Raw genomic sequence first — 19,533 nt, forward strand, 5'->3', positions numbered from 1 at the left:
GTCCACCTCTCCGCAGCCGTCCCCGTACTCGCTGCCTGCTGGCACAGGCGACACCCAGCAACTTCTCTTTGAGTTGTAGGTCAATAATGACTTGCAGCGTTCCTCCTGCAGTCCGCACACTCGGGCTCCCGGAGGCTGCTCCGGGATGGGTCTGTGGAGCAGAGTGCAGGGCGGCGATCAGAATTTCTCCCAGCACGCCGAGCTTGCTGCTGGGGAAAGCGACGGGCAAGGATAATTAAAAAGATGAGCCGATACAGAGTAATAGTGTGTTTGTAAGAAAATTAAAGATTTGCTCTTCAGCTGTTCCAGGCTGGAGTTAGCAGACAGCTGGCAAATGGGAACGATTGGAAATGATGGAATAGATCAAATTATTTAAATGAGAAAAAAAAGAAATTCGCCCTAGCCAGGCCCAGCACGTTGACACAGCAGCTCCGGGTCCGCGGCATGGGCAGCCCTTTGTCTCTGTCACCGAGGTCATTAAACTCCCGGCTGCGGAGCGCGGGCCGGGCCCCCGCCGCGGTACCGCTGCTGCAGCGGCCCCGGCCCCGGCCCCGGCCCCGGCCCCGCCCGTCCCCGGGGCTCCGGGCTCGACCCCAGCCCAGATCCCCCCGCCCTGCCTCTCCCGGGGACACCGGGGCACCCGGGGGCATAAGGGACCCCCCCAGAGCTTGGGGGACCTCGGGCACCCCTCCATCTGCGGGACAGAGGTCCGTCAGGGGCAGAAGGGACAGAAACACCCCGGGACCCCTGTGCCATCTCCCCCCGTCCCGCGGTGCCCGCCGAGGGTGCCCTTGGCCCCGCGCCCGCCGCCGGCGCTGCCCTCGCCCCGGGGGAGCGGGCGGGTGCCGGTGCGTGCCGGGCCGTGTGTCGGGGTGTCAGCGGCGTGTCAGTGTGTCGGGGTGTGTGTCGGGGGTGTGTGTCAGGGGGTGTGAGTGTGTCGGTGTGTGCACGCTCCACTCCGGGGCTTTGCGCGAGCCGCGCATCAGCGGTAGGAGGGGACAGAGCCGTTCCTGGGGCGCACCGGCAGCCCCGGCTCCGCAGGTGCCGCCCGACCGGCACCGGCACCGCACGGCTCGGCCCGGAGCGGAACGGCCCGGCTCGGCTCGGCACGGCTCGGAAGGGAGCGGCCGGAGCTGTGGCTGCCGCGGGACGGGCCGGCTCGGCCGCTCTAAGATGTGCCATGAGCCGCCCGGCCCCGGCGCCGAGCGGCCGCTCCGCCTGAGCCCCGGGCAGCAGCCGCCCGCGTCCCCGCTGCCCCTGGGGCCGTAGGGCCGCGCCGGCCCGCGCCCTCCCCAACGATGCCCCATCTCTGGCCGGCGCTTCGCCGCGTCCTCTGGGAATACTGGGCAGCGCTCCTGGTCGGCGGCTTCTGGGGACAGAGCTCGCACGGGATGCCGCATGTCATCCGGATCGGTAAGGGCCGGCGGCGGGAGAACTTCGGGGTCGGGGCGGAGAACGCGCTGCCCGGGGCCGCGGCAGGGGATGCGGTACCCGGGGCTGCGGGATGCGCTGTCCGGTGCCGGGACGGAGGTTCCCCCGGCGAAGGGTGCGCTGGCCGGGGCTGGGGACGCGCTGCCTGTGCCGGGGCGGAAGGTGCCGGCGGCGCGGCGAGGCGGGGGCTGTGTCCCAGAACGGAGCGAGCAGCGCTCTGGGTGCGAGCAGCAGCCCCGGGCGAGGTGCGGTGGAGGTGCTCGGCACCTTGCGAAGAGGAGAGGAGAATGCTGTCCTCTGGAGAGCGGGGTGCTGATTCCCCGGAGTACGGGAACGCTTTGCTCTCCGAGAGGACGAACGCTTTGCCTCTGGAGAGGGAGGATGCTGAGCCTCCAAAGACGGGGGATACCGAGCACCCAGAGAGGGGGGATGTTGATTCCCTGGAGAAGGAGGATTTTTGCTCACAGAGATGGGGAATGCCGAGCTCCCGGAGAGAGGGGATGCTGTGCTTGTGACGAGGAGGGCTGCGGTACCCGGTGCGAGGAGAGCTGTTGAGCCTGCGGCAATAGGGTGCTGTGCAGAGGTGCTTTGACCCAGGGCTGGTTTTGCCCAGCACAAGGGACAGACAGCCCGGAGGGGGCCAGCGGCACCGAGTCCCGCTGCCTGGAGGATGCCAGTGGGCTGGCTCCGCTGCAGCTGCTGCTAAGGACCAGGCGGGTTTCATTAAATTGCTGAGGTTCTGGGGAAAATTAATTTTTAATAATGTTACATAAAGTAATTGCACAGATAACATCCTGGGAATGAGTCTGCGATCTTTCTTTTTCTAATTAAACGAGATAGTTGTTTTAATCATGTCATGTAAAGAACGGCGCTGATTTCTGTTACATCCCATGCACTTTGCCATTGGTACACATTCCTAGGGATTTGTTGTCTGTCCACTAAAAATTACAAGGACGGAGTTACCTGCCTTTTGAGGGTTCAAATTTTAATTCAGAGAAACCAATGAAAACTGAATAGATTTGTAAATAATTTTTACTGGGAAAAAAAAGGGATTTTACTTATGCCAGTGCAACTGCACAGCAGCGATGTGAAAGCCAGAAAGAGAAAAATGCTGGTCCTGAGGGACAGGTGCTTTTTGAAGAGAAACACTGTCACCTCCAACACAGCTTGGAGTGGCTGCATGGCTCAGATCGTCTCATGGACAAGGACTTGATTCCTGCAGGGTGAGCATCTGGTCTCCCCCAGACTTCTGTGAATGGAGACGCTCTAGGCAGATGTTATCCCGTGCACATTGTAGTGCCAGAAATATTGGTGGAAAAGGTTAATGAATCTGCCTTCGAGGCCCGGGGCCCTGGCGGCTGCTGAACTTTCACCAGAGCCAAGCTGCTTAGTATGCTCAGCCTCCGCCTGGAACAGCTGGAAATGTTTTGTGCCACACAAACCCACTCGCAGGAAAGGCTCCGCTGCTGCTGACAGGGCGCGCTGGGCATCGCCAGTCCCACTGCAGGAGCGGGGAGGAGGCGTCCTGCTCTCAGGGCCCCCCCCCCGATCTGTCACCAGCCTGTCCCCACCAAGAGCACCGCAGTGCTGTGCCGGAATTCCCTCCCCGACAGGTCCCGGGGCTCAGATCCGCTTTGGGACCGTGAGCCGAGTGCGGGGGAGCTGTCGCAGCTGGGCTGCCGCGCTGCCACCTCCTCCTGCTTTCGGCTTGGCAGCAGCGGGCCCGGTTCTTGGTGACCAGAGCCACCAGAGCCACCAGAGCCACCAGAGCCGGCTGGTGCCAGGCTGTGGCTCCGAGGAGGCGGGCAGGGGCAGCTGCAGATGTGGCAGATGCTCGCAGGGGAACGCTGGGGCTGGCGGGTGCTGAGACTCCAGGGAATACTCGCCTGGCTCATGGGGAATATTCAGGCTCAGGAGTATCCCTGGGGGCTCAGGGGAAATGTTTAGTCTCGACTCTCAGTGCCTCAGTTGTCCTGAAAATAGATTTTCTAGGCTCAAAGCAATTGCACGAAAGGACAGAGGAGATTTCAGTGCAGACACCGCTGCCAGCCCTCCACGAAAGCTCTTGGGTCTGCTGCAGCTCTGCTTCCCTTCAGCGGGCAGGAGGGTGGGCAGCCAGGAAGGCAGGGAGGGAGGCAGGGATGGAGAGATGGAGGGAGGCAGGCAGGAAGGGAGGGATGGAGACAAGCAGGGAGGGAGGGAGGGAGGGAGGGATGGAGGGAGGCAGGCAGGAAGGGAGGAAGGCAGGGAGGCAAGAAGGGATGGAGGGAGGCAGGAAGGGAGGGATGGAGACAGGCAGGGAGGGATGGAGGCAGGGAGGGATGGAGACAGGCAGGGAGGGATGGAGGGAGGCAGGGATGGAGGGAGGCAAGCAGGGAGGGATGGAGGCAGGGAGGGAGGGATGGAGGCAGGAAGGGAGGGATGGAGGGAGGCAGTAGAGCAGGAAGGGAGGAAGATTGCCCGCTGCAGGAGCACAGCTGTGCCACTGCCAGCACTCCAAGGCAGGTCTCGCTTTACCTGCTGAGAAATCCCACAACAGTCAGCCCCTCATCGAGCCACCTTCTTGATCAGTAAAATAAGAAACTTAAAAGATCAGAAAAAGGCTTTAATCGGGGCTGCAGGGAGAGCTGTGTTTACCTTCTCTCTCAGCTAAAACTGGCATCATTTTGTGACCTCTTTTTCAGCCCACTGGAAAACTGCAGCTTCTTGCCCTGCATTAATTTGTGCAAAGCTGCCCTGGCTTTCAAGTAATTATTTTAATTATTAGGTTATGCCAAGAAGTGAAGAACGCTTAAGTAACTATTGGTTTAGCACGGAAAATCAAACCTGAGAGAGAGAGAGCAGGTAACTTCTCAAAGCTCTCTTTTCCCCTGTGAAGCTGACTATTGAAAGAAATACAGGGAGAGATATTTAAGAAAAGGAAGGAAAAGCCAAAAGCGCTCTTTCTCCCATCAGTAAAATATAAATATTTAATCTACACATCTAAACATAATCTATACATGCACCCGTACAAAGAAAATCTGTGCCTTGTTACTGGATGGGCTTTTTTAAGCAGGAGTTTGTATCTGAATCTTATTCAACAGCTGCTCGGTTATTACGCAATCTGTTAAATATTTGAAAATGCCGTATCAGAAAACACCACCCGGAGCTCCAAGTGCTCAATTCAGCTCCGAGTGACTCTGGAATAGAGGCAGGGAAGGGAGGCGGTGTGAGGAGCTGCCCCGTGTTCCCCCCGGTGAGGGATCCTGCGCTGCTGCCAGCTCTCACTGCGGCTGAGCTCCGGGAGATCACACCTGGTGGGAAGGGCTGAGTATTTGCAATATCGCGCCCCTCGTAGCTAAAAGGAGTGAGAGCGAGGTGGTTACGGCACCGCAGAGAGCCCATTTGTCTAACCTTTCACTTGGATTAAAAAGCGGTAGTTTTTAGTAGCACCCTTCAAGGCGACAGACGAGAGCTTGATGCCATTTTGTAGAGCTGATGGCACCATCCCTAACAAAGCAGGGCGGGATGACTGGCATGGGTGGCGCAGGTAGAGCAGGGCTGGTGGCTCCAGCAGACCCATTCCAGCCTCTTGCTTTGCTGAAGCATCATCAGAAATGGCTCTGCGGTTATTTTGAGGGATTTTGAGTGATTCTTTTGAGGGACAGTGAGACACGTGCGGATCAGATACCCATGGGCTGAGATCAGGAAATTGTAAAGAACAGACCCTGGGCAGGCAGCGGGAGCTGGATTTGGGGGTTCCTGGGTGGGTTTGCACTCAGGTGCTGCTGAGAAGGTGACGCTGTAACCACGCTGCCCTGCTGCCATCACTGCCCTTGGCCACCCCTCTCCTGCCAGGAGTGCAGCTGATGTGGCACCTGCCCCCCTCTGTGGGCAAGGGGACAGGCAGGGTCCCAGCCCACCCTGCCCTCGGCTCACCCCAACCCCAGCTGTGTGCCCCTCTGCAGGAGGAGTGTGCTGGGCCAGGGAATTGGGTTCATTTTCCTTGCTACATTTTAAAAGGCATCACCTCCATGTCTGAATCCTCATTTTTGTGCCAGGTTTTTCACTGAGGTTCTATTCCTGCAAATATTTGTGGCAGTAATCCCACCTCAAGCATGTCTGACAGTCCTGCTCCTGTATCTCTGAAGTCGCTGTGAGCAGGATCAGTCTCCAGCAAAGCTTTTAAACAAACAACCCTGCATGAGGAATTTATCGGATTTTATTTCTTGTAGTGTCTTTCTAAGCTGTGTTTGCATAGACAAGGGGTCAGGGCATTGATTGTTTGTATGATTTGCAAGTAACACAGAAAATGCAATCAAAGTGGAGTCTGTGTGAGAAAAATATCATTGATTATTTTATACAAATACATAGAAAACAAATTCTGTGGATAATTATCCTGCTCTGTGTGATTGGCTTTTCTGAGGCTTATTATGCCTGTCAAGAACTTTATTTTGAAACCACCTTCCCACACTCTGCAAATGAAGTTGTATTTTTAAAAATAAAGGCAGAAACAGGCTTTTCCAGGCTGAAAAGGCAGAGCTCAAGGGCTGGGAGCTTCACAGCCATGGGGGACATGAATGCTGGAGTGGGAGTCCTCAGAAAGGCAGCTTGAGGGTTTTTCTGCTCAGCTTGTGCCTGGTGACCAGAGTGGCCAGTGTTCTGCGGGGAGGCTGGCAGGGGATGGCACCAGGGTGTTTTTAAATCCCTACTGTTGCCTTTGTAGCTTCTCCTGCATTCCTTTTGGCATTTCTGTGACCGTGCACCCACTGCTCAAGCATTTAATGGATGATAAAGTTATTTCAGGTCATGAGACGCTTTGTGTGTCAGATAACACATTCTGATAATTTCGGCAGGATAGGAGGGCTGCAGTGTAAATTGTTTGGTGGTAAATTACTTCTGAATACATTTGAATAACAATGTTAACTCTTTATCGAAGAATAGTCTAATTATTTGATCTTGGCATTCTCTTGAGAACTTCATACAGGAAATTAAGATCAAACCACATAGCAGAAAAGAATAGACTCTCATTTATCACGAGGCAGGAGAGACACCAAAGCAGACAGCTCAGTGCTGGGCTGCTGCCTCGGGGCACTTGGCCAGCGCTCGGGCTGGAGGCAGCAGGGGCTGGGCACAGCTTGGGGGTGAAGGAGCCTGGCTGGGCACTGGGAGAGGAGGATGCAAATAACCTGACACGGGGACACAGTGACACAGCTCGGGACACACTGACACACACCGGGACACAGTGACACACACCGGAGGCACTGACAAACACTGGGACACACTGACACATCCCAGGACACACTGACACATCCCGGGACACACTAGGACACTCCGGGAGGTGCTGACACACACTGGGACATACTGACATGCCCCAGCACACATTGACACAACCTGGGACACATTGACACACACACAGGGACACCATGACACACTGGGTGACACCTTGGGACACACACTGGGACGCACTGTCACACGCAGGGACACAATGACACACACCGGGACACACTGACACACACTGACAAGCCCGAGGACACCCTGACACACACGGGGACACACCGACACGCTCCAGGACACACTGACACACACGGGGACACACTGACACACACCAGGACACGCAGACACACCCTGGGACACATTGACACGCCCCGGGACACACTGACACACGCGCCTGTGGCATGGCAGCCGCCTCTCGTGCTGCAGTGTCACACCTGGCTTTATCACCCGCAGGTGCAAATCTGCCTCTGTGAATTTAATCTCTCCGTCTCTGATGTTTTTATTAACGGAACCAAGCAGAGGCTGATTTGTGAACAGGTTCCTGTGAAGCCTGCACGGTAGGAGCAGCGCTCAAGTCACTCTGTCTCCGGCAGAGCCGGGTCCCTTTCTCCCGGGATGTGGGAGCGCTCCTTGGGTCCAGAGCAGCAGCTCCAGTGAATTAGCGCTCCTGAAGGAAATCCAGCCTCCCTGGCTGGCTCCCAGCCGGGCCCCGCATCGGCAGAGGGCACTGCCCCGCCGCGGCTCCCGCACCTCCTCCGGACCAGCCTCCGCACGGATTCCCCAGCTTTGCTCCGAGCCGCTGTGCCGGGAGAGCTGCGATGCTGGAGGCTCTGGTGGAGGAGACGCGGTATCAAAGCCGCCCGGAGCGGTGTTCATAGCCAGCACTAAGCCTCCTAATCCAATGCTGTGTGCCAGAAATGTCCACCGGTTTCGCCATCTCCTTCCTCTGCTCTTGGCTGCAGCTTTAAGGCGGTGCTGCCTGCGCGGCTTTTCCCTTCGCACAGCAGAGGACGGGCGTGGAAGTCTCTGGGAAAGGCAGATAGAGGAGTTGAAAGCACCAAAGCCATGGACGAGGGGGGAATAGAGGCAAATGTTGAAAGGAACCGAGGGCTGAACGAGAGGATAAGAACTGCTCTACAGCAGCGCTGCTGGAGGGAATAGATGTGGAACTCAAGTGCTGTGCCCCTTAGAGAATCCAGCTTGGTTTGCCAGGCAGGGATTGTCGCAGTGTGGGCCGATGCAGAGGGGATTCAAATGGGATGGGGGTTCATGCATTGATACATTGATTTGTGTAATTAACAGTAAAAACAGGGATGATGTGCTGCTATTTCCCACTTGTAATAAAGACTAAAATAGATGCAGGTCCTTAGCACAAGCGAGAGCTCTGGTGGAGGGCTCAACTCATTGTTTTGTCTTTGCTCCTGCACCAGCTTTTCTTTGTGGTTGTATTTGTTAACCCCCTTGCAGTGCTGCCCCAGGGGAACCCACAACTTCCCTGCTCAGGTTTGCACTGTGAAACTCTCACCATGCCAGCATTACCTGTCTCCTTGTGCTTTAAATCTGCAGTGAGACACTGAGCAGGAATATACAAATATGGATGTGACTGCTCTGTTATTTCTGGCAGGGAGGATCATCAGGAAAGCGTGGTTCAGCTGCAAACGGCTGAGGAGAGCGTGGGGTACCCCTGCGTCAGAGGCAACCCCAGTGCTGCTCTGAGCTTCCCCCACACTGCTCAGCTCTGCAGCACTGCCAGGAAGAGAGGGAAGCAGACACCAGCCTTGGCCACCACACAGTGTCTGTATTATTTAATACTTTAGTCCAGTCCTCATTAAACTTCAGCTTTTTTTGCTGTGCCTCAGCCAACAAGCAGCATCCCCCTGTGTGGGGTCAGATTCAGAGAATAAAAATCAGAATTGGGAGCTAGTAAGGGAACAACTGGCACATTCTGTATCAGCTTGTTGTGCCTGGGACATTCAGCACAGCAGTGTGACCTGGAAAGCAGCAGGCAGGACTGGGCTTCCAAAAGCATGGCTGGTACATTTGGAGAAGTTTTTAAGGAGACAGATAAACCAGCTAATATCAAAGGCACAAAACAAAGACTTAAAATTATATAAGTGTTCAGATAAATTCTTGCACTTTGCTCATCACTCTGGAAACTGGGGGTCCCTTCTAAGGAGTTCCCAGCTCCCCTGGGACTGGAGCACTCAGTGCTACACAGGCTTTTGAGACAGATTCCAATTCCATCCTTGCATGAAAGCACCTGCAAGCAGCAGCTTCAGGAGCATCAGTGGTGCCCCTGCAGCAGCCGGGTGGAAATGATGGTTCCTGCCTCCAGTAAGAACTGGGATGAGGAGGCCACTGGCTGCTCTGACAGAGGCCACTGGGCCTCTTTAGCTGGTAGTGACATCTGATGGCTGTGGCACGTCCTTTGCTCACACTGGGGACTTGGAGGTGAACAGAGCTCTGAACTCACCAGCTCCCAGGTGAGTAGGAATGTACAGCATTCCTAAAATAACAGAGCTGGTACTGCAGGTTCCAAAACTCGATTAGAGACGTGGAAGTGTACGGGCAGAGAACCAGCATTGCCGTGGGCGGCTTCCCCCCACTCTAATGAATAGACGGCTGTCAGCTCGCACTTTTCTCCCAGGATGAAGCAGTAAATAAAATCTGGTATAACCCACAAATTTAGCTGAGTTACGGCTGTCTATTGGGACTGAAGTGTTAGACTCGTTGGTTAGTTTTGCAGGGAATTCAAAGCTCTCTGAGGGAAGTCACCGCAGTGATTTTAAATTCCACCCCCTGTGAGACACCGTGCCTGCCCGGGCACACGGGCTGAGGGGGATTTTTCCTGGCTGCAGCAGAAGTTTTGTGTTGGGAACAGGGTGGGTTTTGTTCTGAATGGAACAAACATCCACAGCACCTGCTCAGCAGAGGATACAAGGCTGGATGTCATAGAATCCCAGAATGGTTTGGTTGGAGGGGGCATCAAAGCTCATCTCATTCCAAGGGCACAGACACCTTCCACTACCCCAGGTTTCTCCAAGCCCTGTCCAAGCTGGCCTTGGACACTTCCAGGGCTGGGGCTGATGTCACTCCAGGGCTCTGTCAGATCACCCTGCCCACTGCTGGCACACAGGAACAGCCCCTGAGCCACACAAGGGCCGTTCCCTTCCTAGAGAGCCTTGGGACAGACACCAATCCTTTAGCACTGCAGAACTCCAAAATGATATTTTTTAATCGGGTGTGCAGCAAAAGGTACATCATGATTAACCTTAAAAGCTTAAGCTTTTCCTTTGCCTGTACGAGACAGATTTATAATATTTTCTCTTTCTTTTTTAACACAGGATTCTTAGTGCAGGCAGTGATTTATTGAATAATCAATTTCCTTATCTACATAACACATTCAGGTGATCCATCAATGCCGGATAATCAATCCAGTTCAGGATTTTAAGTGTATATATGTATACTTGTATATATATTTTCCTGCTGTACTGTTGTCAGGCCAAGTAATGTCTCCCTTTCTTTGCTCCTTTCCCAGTGACTTTTGTTTATGATGTGTAAAAGAAACCCCCGACGTTATATTACACCTTGTAAGTTTTACGGTACTTGAGAGGTTTATGTGCTATGAATGTAAAGGGCAATGCAATAACGCAAAGGGCAGTGAGACATTTTTAAGCGCAGAAGGATATACACGGAGCTGAGGAGATAAATCTGGGTGGATAATCGTCCCACTGTGTCTCTCCTATTTATGAGAGGAAAAGACATTCACTGCAAATCATGCTTCAGGTCACTTGTGCCCTGGTCTCTGCTGTGTGCTGCATTATTGGCTGCTTTAACTGCCCTTAATCTGCTTTGGGATCTCTGCCCTGCTTTGGAGCCGTGTCCTGGCCCAGCAGAGGGGGCTCAGCCCAGCTGGGATGTGATTCCCCATCGCTGGAGTGGTACTTTGGTCTTGTGCAGCTCAAGGACTGAGGTATGTGGAAGATGATGTGCCTGTCCTCCTTGAGCTGGGAACGAACCGTAGGAGGAAATAAGAGGAGTCACAGTTGCCAAATCTGGAGCTTATGGGTGGTTTAGCTGGGAAAGAGGAGTCTGGGTTCAGCCTCCCACAGTCTGGGTGTCTGCTGCTGGAGTTTGGGCTGGGTAGGAAACTGTTTGCAGAATAGGTCTGGGAACTTCAGCAAACGCTCTTCCTATGAGGAGAGGAACTCCTCAGGGGCATTCAGATTTCTGAAACAATCATGCCATGAATCTCTCTCAAACGTGGATATTCAGAATTCAGCATTTGCAATTAACACTAAATTGGAGACAAAATGCCATTACTTTCAGAAGTCGAGATAAGTTGTATACAAAGGTCACTGTTCCATGTGCTTCATTCCAAATCCAATTTGTTTTGTGGGCTTACGATGGCAGAAACGCTGATGATTTTGCTATTGCCACACGTTAGGTACTTTCCGTGCAGGAAAATATTTTGACTTTATTACTTTCAGTTTTAACTGTCTGGCACAGAGAAAGGATTTTCCTGATTTGAACCATCTCATGAAAAGTTGAGAACTTAGCTCAGCTTAGCTTTGCTTAGAACTTTTCAGTTGAGAGTGAAAACTTCATGATGTGGCAGAGCTCCGTGGAGTTCCCAGGAATAGGAGCTGATGGGCAATGTCCCACTTCCCATCGTGACAGCAGCTCTCCAGAATGTCCCTGGGATGGGAGGAGGGGAGAAGAAGCTGCAGGAGAATCCTCTGAATCCCTCCCATCCAAAGAGTTCTGCAGAGCCCAGCAGCTCCTGCAGCAACATCACTGGTGATGTTTGTTTCAGCAGTAATGCCATTACCATTTTAAGCTGAACCAGGGACTTGTAAAAAGGAGGTTCTTGGTTTAAATCTCTGGTCTATAAAATCTTAAGGACCTGCTCTTTCTTTATAGGGAAAGAAAACCATTTTCTTCCTCATTTTATGCACTTTTCTTCTTGCGAATTTTTATTTCTGCAAAAGCAGTTTTTGCCATCTTTGCTTAGACAAAATTCAAAATGAGACCCCGGATGTTTTGCTTCAGGGTGGTGTCTTAGCTTGGCTCATAATATTTGAATGGAAATGGGATCTGTAGCTTTCTTTCTTATTCATCTACATCACAGTGAAAGAGGTGTCCAGAATGGGTGTTGCAGGATCTTAGATGAAGCCAATAACGATTTTTTAAATGTAGGGCTTGTCCCTGCACAGTTTAACAAATTACCTTTAGGTTAAAGTTACAAATGAAGTGTTGAATACAAGAAATTCTCAGTTCTTTGAGCAGCTACCTTCTGTCCTGTGGTGTATTCCAATAGCCAGAACTGACTTTGCAACTGACTTTGCCCATCTATTTATAAAGGATCAGTAAATAAAATAGTTAGAGCCGTCTTTATTTTCTTAGACATTAATGCGGTGGTTTCTATTTGAGTGATTTTCTTTTCTGCAGTGTAACTTCATCTATGAAATGTGGCAATTTCAGTTGCTGGATCCATTTCCTCCAGCTGAAGGGAGAGCAATGGCACACAGCACCCAGAATCCAGCCTGAGCTGCAGATCCCCCTCTTTACACTTTGGATTTGCATTTACTTTTAAGATTTTTCACTCCCTTTCTTTCCCTCTCTTAGTCCAGTGATCACACACTTGGTGTGAAGAAACAACTCATCCTTAAGGATGAGCCACCACCAAACCCTGCGATTCTTCCTCAGGACTGAACCTGGCAGGTGTGACCTGCCCTGGGCTCCCACCTGGGCTAACCACCAGCCCTGGGGCACAGCCACTCCCTCTGTGACTTTCATCTCAGCTGCTAAACTCCTCTCCTCATCCCTAGGCCTCCAAAGTGGAGGGAAGAGATGAACACAGTTGAAATCCTGAACAAGCTGTACTTCCTGGTATTTTAAGAAAATGCTGAATTTTAAGAAAATGCAGAGTTTCCTCAGCAGCTGGATGGGATTTTTGCTTATCCCCAGTGCTTGGGAACAGAACCCTCAGAATGTTCTCAGCTTCCTGAAGATCCTGAGAGGTGCCACCAGCCTGGGTGACAGCACTGGTGACACTCTGAGCACCCACACTGACCTCACCACCACATGCACATGAGTTAAATGGAAATTTCCCCCAAGCCTGGTGTCCATCAATATTTAGTGCTGGCCCAGGCACCTGGTCTCTGTATTTTGTGTTATTATGGTCATTCGATGTGGTTACACAACTCTTTGTGCCTTGTGAGGGTTTGTGGGGAAATTCATTTCCATATGAATTATGAAAGTTGATACCAACAGGGCTGTAATTCGTAAATTGTTCTGACAGCAACATTTTGTAACAGAACACAGAGAAACCGGGGTAATAAAAACCTGCCATTAAGGGAGTGGACTTGTGAGTCCTAGAAAGAAATCTTGTCCAAGGATTATTTATGATCATTACACACCAGAATGTGTTTTTGCATTTTTATTGCTGGTAAATTACTTGTAAACCCACGAGGGAGCTAATGATTTTTCCTCTGAGGCCATGCAACTTCGTTTTGGTTTATATATATATCCATTTCTGTGACCAGTTAAGCTGTCACTTTTGATTTATAGTAACAATAATTATTTCAAAATAACCCGGGTGTTAAAGGGTTAACTGTCCTTTGACTCCAGCTGACAAAACCTACAGGACAGTAATTCCAAAGGAGAAAGGTGGTGCCTGGGCAGGTTTTCCCTGGATCACTGTAATGGTGCTAACTACCTCTAATGGGGAGCACGGATTATTTATGTTCTTCTGCAGCTTCTCATTAATTTTTCAGCGCTCTTGCTTTGAAGAGTTCCGACTCCTCGGTTCCTTCATTAGCGTTACCTTTTCACCAGTGCGGAGCAGTGGAGGTGACACTTGAGAAAGGAGCATTTCAGTTCAGGCTGCTTTACAGGGGGAGGACAGGAGCAGGAAGCTGTGGGCAAGAAGGTGGGAGGAGGGGCGAGATTTTAGTCTTTTTTAGTCTTTTTAGATTTTTAATCTCCTCAGAGGGGCTGGCTGGTGCAGGGGCTCAGTGGCCCGAGCCTGCCCCGTGGCTTCCATCACCCAGGGCTGGTTGCCCACCCTGCACACCCTGCAGGGCAGTGCACTGTCCCAGCTCCTGGTGGCTTTTCCAGCATCGCTGAGGGGTCCCTGTGCCCAGAGCCTCTGGTGCTCCTGCTCCCACCCTGTCAGCCGGGCTGAATTCGGCTGTGCCCCCCGTTATGTCCTGTCCCCCTCTGTGCCACCGTACACCACAGCAGCTTTTACCCACTCGCTCCTGGGGATGCTCCAGTCATTCCCAGCAGGGACCCCCGGCAGCAGGGAGCAGCAGGGAGCTCAAGATCAGCCTTACAAAGGTTAAGGGAGCGCTAAATTATTCCCTGTCGTGGATTCCAGGGAGATGACACCTCTTTTTCTTCGTGATGTGCAACCTTGGACAGACTTTCCTGGTGCAACAGATGCAAGAGCTGCCTCCAGGGATGGCTCAGTGGTGCCCATCCACTGCTGTCAGCCCAGCTGGCATTCCCTGGGCACAAGTAGCAAATGGATGGAGATGTTTGTTAGGTTTTGGGGGTCGTGAGACATTTGTACATTCATTAACAAAGCCGGTAATGGCTAATTGCATTTTTGATCGTAACAGAGCATTTTGCTGGAGCCACATTTCCTTCATGGATTTTCAAAGCTTTATTTTTAGAGAAATATTTTTTGATCTGTTGTTGGCTCCTCTTCTGCTCTATTACAGACTCCCTGCATGGCTTTGAACAAATGACTTTGCTCTTCTGTGCCTTAATTCTGTACTTGCAAAATAGGCTGAGCACACTACCAGCTCCTCTGGGCTGTGGAAATGGGAAGAGTTTAAAGCCTGCAGATTCAGTAGCCGAGCTCGCCACACCCAGCAGGATCTTTGAGGCAAAATAAACAGATATGAGCAGGCACAACCCTATTACCAGTGAAATACTGAGATTATAACCCTGGACTCTCTGACTGGAGCAATTCTGGTGAAAAAAGAGTATCCTAAATACGCTCAACTGCTTATTTAATGTGGATTTTAAAAGTTATTTATCAAAATTTAGCAACTGTTTACTCAATCTGAGACTGGAAAGGCTTTAAAACATACTCTTAATAATCCTTTCGTATTTAACTAATGTACAATAGTGTGTGCTATTACATCGCAATTACATCCTATTTGAGACACTTAATTAAAAGGGAGGCTGTAATAAGCTCCCAATTGTTTGGCTCCTCAGCCAGACCCACATGATGGAGGATTCTGCCAGTCAGCAGGTGCCAAGCAAATTCTGGAATGACACAGGGGCAGCGTGGAGCTGCTCCATGTGGGGCTGGTCCATGAGGATCTGGGTCCATGTGGGGCTGGGTCTGTGTTAGGTTGGGTCTGTGAGGGGCTGGTTCATATGGGGCTCCTCCATGTGGGGCTGGGTCTGTGTGGGGCTGGGTCTGTGTTAGGCTGGGTCTGTGTGGGGCTGGGGCTGTGTTAGGCTGGGTCTATGTGGGGCTGGGTCTGTGTTAGGCTGGGTCTGTGTGGGGCTGGGTCTGTGTGGGGCTGGCATGGACCATGGATCCTTTATGCTTTTTTATGGGGCTGGGGCTGTGTGAGGCTGGTTCTGTGTTAGGCTGGGTCTGTATGGGGCTGGTTCTGTGTTAGGCTGGGTCTGTGTGGGGCTGGGTCTCTGTTAGGCTGGGTCTGTGTGGGGCTGAGTCTGTGTTAGGCTGGGTCTACCTGGGGTTGGGTCTGTGTTAAGCTGGGTCCATGTGGGGTTGGTTCTGTGTAGGGCTGGGTCTGTGTTAGGCTGAGTCTGTGTAGGCCTGGATCAGCAGGTGTTGCCCCTGAGTTTTCACCTTCTGATGTTGAGACATTCTTTTATATTTCCTCACACTCTCTTTCTGATAACCAATGGATTGTTTGCATTCCTCTCTGGAGGAAGAAAGGATGGATGGACATTGTGGTGAGCCAATGGAGTCAGAAGGGTTCTTGCATCACTGTCCAATCCATGGTCACTGTTAGATGTCTATAAATAGACATCTCATGTAAATAAAGCTCCCTTTCCCTGTTCATCCAACTTAGAGTCAGGTGTGTGTCTGTTCTCTGTGTGTGTGTGTGTCACAACAGACCACAAGCAGAGTCCCCACAGCACTCTCAGGCCTTGGGGATCATTCCCACTCCATATGGGATGGCTTCAGTCCCGGGATGCTCTGGGAGAGAGGTTGGACCATGGATCCTTCGTGCTTCTGCATTCCAGAGCTCCCCAGGGCTGGAATGTCCCAGGTGAGGGCTGCTCTCCAGCAGCAGCTGCCCATCCGTGCCATGGCAATCAGCACCAGGCCCTTCTCTGCAGGAGCCACCTCCAGCTTTGGGCAGTTCTGTTCCAGTTTTGGGAGTTCTGATGTGGAAGAGCAGCCTTGGCAGGTGCACCAAGGCCAAAATGCTGCATGATGCTCATGGGAGCCTCGTGAAATCTGCTCTGCCCTGGCCTCTCCCACAGCTGGAAATCATAAATCTGGCACCCAGTGCCATGCTGGTGTGGTGATCCTGCCCCGTGCCAGGCAGGCTCTGTGGAAGAGCTCTCACACATCTGTCTGCAGCCAGCTGTTTGTCATCCCACCAAGTGACTGCTCTGCTTCTCTTAAATAAAAAATAATAATCCAAGCCCCCTTTAATTCAAGCCTGCTTGAAATCAGAAGTGACAACAGCTTTGTGCTTGCTCCATGGTGGGATGTGAAGTTAATTTGTATAAGTGATTCTTTTGCTTTTAGTTTATCAGCCTGAGATTCAAATTGAGGAACACAGGGACCCCACGATGCATGCCTGAATCTTTCAGGAGTGGAGCTTGTTTATTCAAGTGCTTAAATATAGCTCTTAATTGTGTGGCTGATCTTACAGTAGAATGCAAGGAAGGCAGCATAAGAGCTCCTTCTGCTCCCTGGGTCACTGTCCAGGCCCTCACCGTGGTGCCTGTGCAGCCCCTCAGGGGTCAAGAATCCCAGGGTGAACCAAACCCTTCTACAGAGAACTGATAAAACAAGTGCAGAGGGATCTGTGTGGCAGCTCTTTGGGTTTTGCAGGGGATTTCAAGGCCAGCCCGGGTTTATGAGCTGCCCATGAACCCAGTGCACAGTGTCTCATAAAAACCCCATTTTCCCCTCTCAGCTCTTCAATTGTATTTTGTTTGCAGTCTAAATCTAATAGGAGATCAACAGAGGTGTTGGCAGGTGACTGTCCCAGTCCTGAGAGTGGTGACTGGTGCAGACCCATCAGAAATTCAGGACAGCAGCCCTTCCCTCCCAGGAATGGCCTAGAGGAGGCTGTTCCCTGGGGTTTTGGTTAGGAAAGGAAAGATGCTTCAAAGTGAAAGGGAAACAGAAACCTCCAGGTGTTTTTTGCTGTTCCAAGTGCTTTAAAATGATGTTTAGTTTTCGTGTATCAGTAATTACATACACTTGGGTGGTATTTAATGCCAGCCACTGATGGATGCTCTATAATCCTATAGAGAGAGAACACGTTTGTTTTCTGAGGCTAACTGCACACAATCTGTTATTGTGTGATGTTGAATACTTTGAGGGTTGGTGCCTTTCAGTGCTGAGCATAAAAGCCAGGCCTCCCTGACAATAACCTCCATTAATCAGGCTTCCCCCATCCCCAAACCTCGGAGACCACGACGTCTTCTTTGTACGCCAGAGCTTGCCAGGATTCCACAGTGAAAAACCTCCCACCGATCTCCTGCTCTTTCATTTTTTCTTTATTTGGTTTAAACGGGAAAATAGCCTCCCAGTACAGTTCCCACTGCTTTAGCTGCATCTCCACACATTTCTTTTAAACCAACCGGCAGCTTATGGTGGGAAGGAGAAGCAGCTGCAACTTGCTGGGAGCGGGGGAACTTCACTTCCAGAGGATTCAGCTCCTTTTGTTTTCCACAAGAGCTGTTGAGTGCTCAGAGCTTTAAAAAATACGGCCACTCATTCAGGCTCCTGAAACACGGATTCAGGGAGAGGTGCTCTGCAGGCTCCCCAGAGAGCTGGCAGCAGGAGTGAAGATCCCTCAGAGCCCCACCGGCTGCTGTGCTTGGCCACACTTCCACAAACTCCCATGGAAAATGAAATTTTGGTGCTTCAGCTCAAGTTTCCATCACTGTTGGAGTCCTCGGATGTGCTGTTTGATATGCCCCAAACTCCCCAGCTCCTCTGGGTGGATGGGAATGACAGAAGGAGAGGACATAGTCTTACAAGGGAACTTTAGGTTAGATGTTGGAAAAAATTCTTCACTGAAAGAGTGATTGGGCAATGGAATTGTCCAATTCCATTTGGACAATTGGAGGGGGTGGTGTCACCATACCTGGAAGTGTTTAAAAAGAGACTAGACATGGCACTCAGTGCCAGGGTTTAGCTGATGAGGAGGTGTTAGGTCATAGGTTGGAGCAGGTGATCCTAAAGGTCTTTTCCTGGTTCATTCTGTGATTCTGTGATTCTGTGATTCTGTGACTCTGTGATGCAGGACCACTCCAAAGTGAGCCTGCTTTTATTAAGGTGCTGAAGTATTCCAGGGCTTTCAGCCCCTGTCCTGTGTGGAATCACTGCAGGGGCAGGGCTGGGCTGGGGCAGCAGGGAAGGGAATGGGAATTCTGGGGCTGGGGAAAGGAGTGTCAGTCACCTGGCTGAGGACGGGGGTTTGAGGAGAGAAGAGAATATTTCAGGGTGGCTCATCCTTTTCCTCCTGGGCAGCTCCAGTGGGGATGATCCAGCTGGCCAGATCCCCTCAGGGCAGGAGAGGCCACGGGTTTGTGCTGCTCCTTGGGGAGAAGGGCCCTCCACAAGGATTTAAAGCACTTTGGAAAAAGCCAAAACGTGCAAGAAAAGCCAACCAGACCTGGAGTGCAGCTGGACACTTCGGACTTGAGCAGTGTGTAACCTTGACCTCACCCAAGCTGTATTTTCCCTCCGAAGTCAGTCCCTGCCTGTCCTTGATGGGCAGTTTATCAGTGGAGAAAAGACTCTTATGAGCTGCCAGCCAAAATAAACCTAATTGTTGCATTGTGTCTGAGCAACTCTGAAAGTTGCCAGTAACAGCTATCTCAGACCATCACAATCAACATAATTTTAGCCTTAATTGCTAAGTATTGCTGTAGAAAGACTGGTTGTCTTTCTGCTCCAAGTCCTTGCAGTTGCTCTCCCAGGTTTCAAGATGCAGCGAAAGTTTTTGGGTTGGTTTTTTTTTTTTTTCACACTACGTTTCAAATGCTTCATTGTCAAACTGGTTAAAAGCCCTTATTTATAAAACGTGTGCGTCTCTTTCAGCTTAACTGAAAAGGCATTAAAATAACTGCAGCTGTGGAAAGAATAATTACAGCGAGATTTTGTCAAGGACTCTCTTGTCTGATGTTGCCATCTGTGACATGGTGAATGCAAAGATCATTTGAAACATAGGCGGTTAATGTAGAGAATAATTTCAGAGCTTTCGATATTTATGGTAAATTATTTAACTTTATTGTTTGGTTTTATGGCCTCATTATTCTGTGTCGTAAGGATCTCTGCTTTTTGTGTTGTTCTGCACTTCGATTTCCACTTTGTGAAGAAAAGAACCCTGCAGTAAAAGTAACACTTCACACATTTCAGAAATGTTTCAAGGAGACATCATACTAATCAGATTACTTTCATGCACCTCAATATCATCCTTGATACCTTTTAAAAAAATCTGCAGAGAAAGATCTTCTATTGACCAGGTGTTAATAGTCAGTCCTTCAGGCATGGGCAGTGACAGGGGCTGGTAAACATTACAGAGTTGCATTAATTTTCTCTTGTCTCTTAGAATATTGTTTCTGAGACTCCCTTTGAGAGGACATTGCTGCATT

General features: G+C 51.2%; 1 protein-coding gene across 1 annotated transcript in view; it reads left to right on the plus strand.

Moving 5' to 3' along the window:
* The first annotated feature begins 1,262 nt into the window (after positions 1 to 1,262).
* GRIK3 (glutamate ionotropic receptor kainate type subunit 3) overlaps positions 1,263 to 19,533 on the plus strand; it is a 107,730-nt gene continuing 89,459 nt past the window's right edge. The window contains exon 1 of the mRNA XM_088178528.1: positions 1,263 to 1,413. Within this exon, the coding sequence (XP_088034654.1) occupies positions 1,299 to 1,413 (115 nt within the window). The 5' untranslated portion in view covers positions 1,263 to 1,298. The remainder of the gene's footprint in view (positions 1,414 to 19,533) is intronic.

This window comes from Sturnus vulgaris, chromosome 24, assembly GCF_052056855.1.
Source record: "Sturnus vulgaris isolate bStuVul1 chromosome 24, bStuVul1.hap1, whole genome shotgun sequence".
Taxonomy (NCBI): Eukaryota; Metazoa; Chordata; class Aves; order Passeriformes; family Sturnidae; genus Sturnus; species Sturnus vulgaris.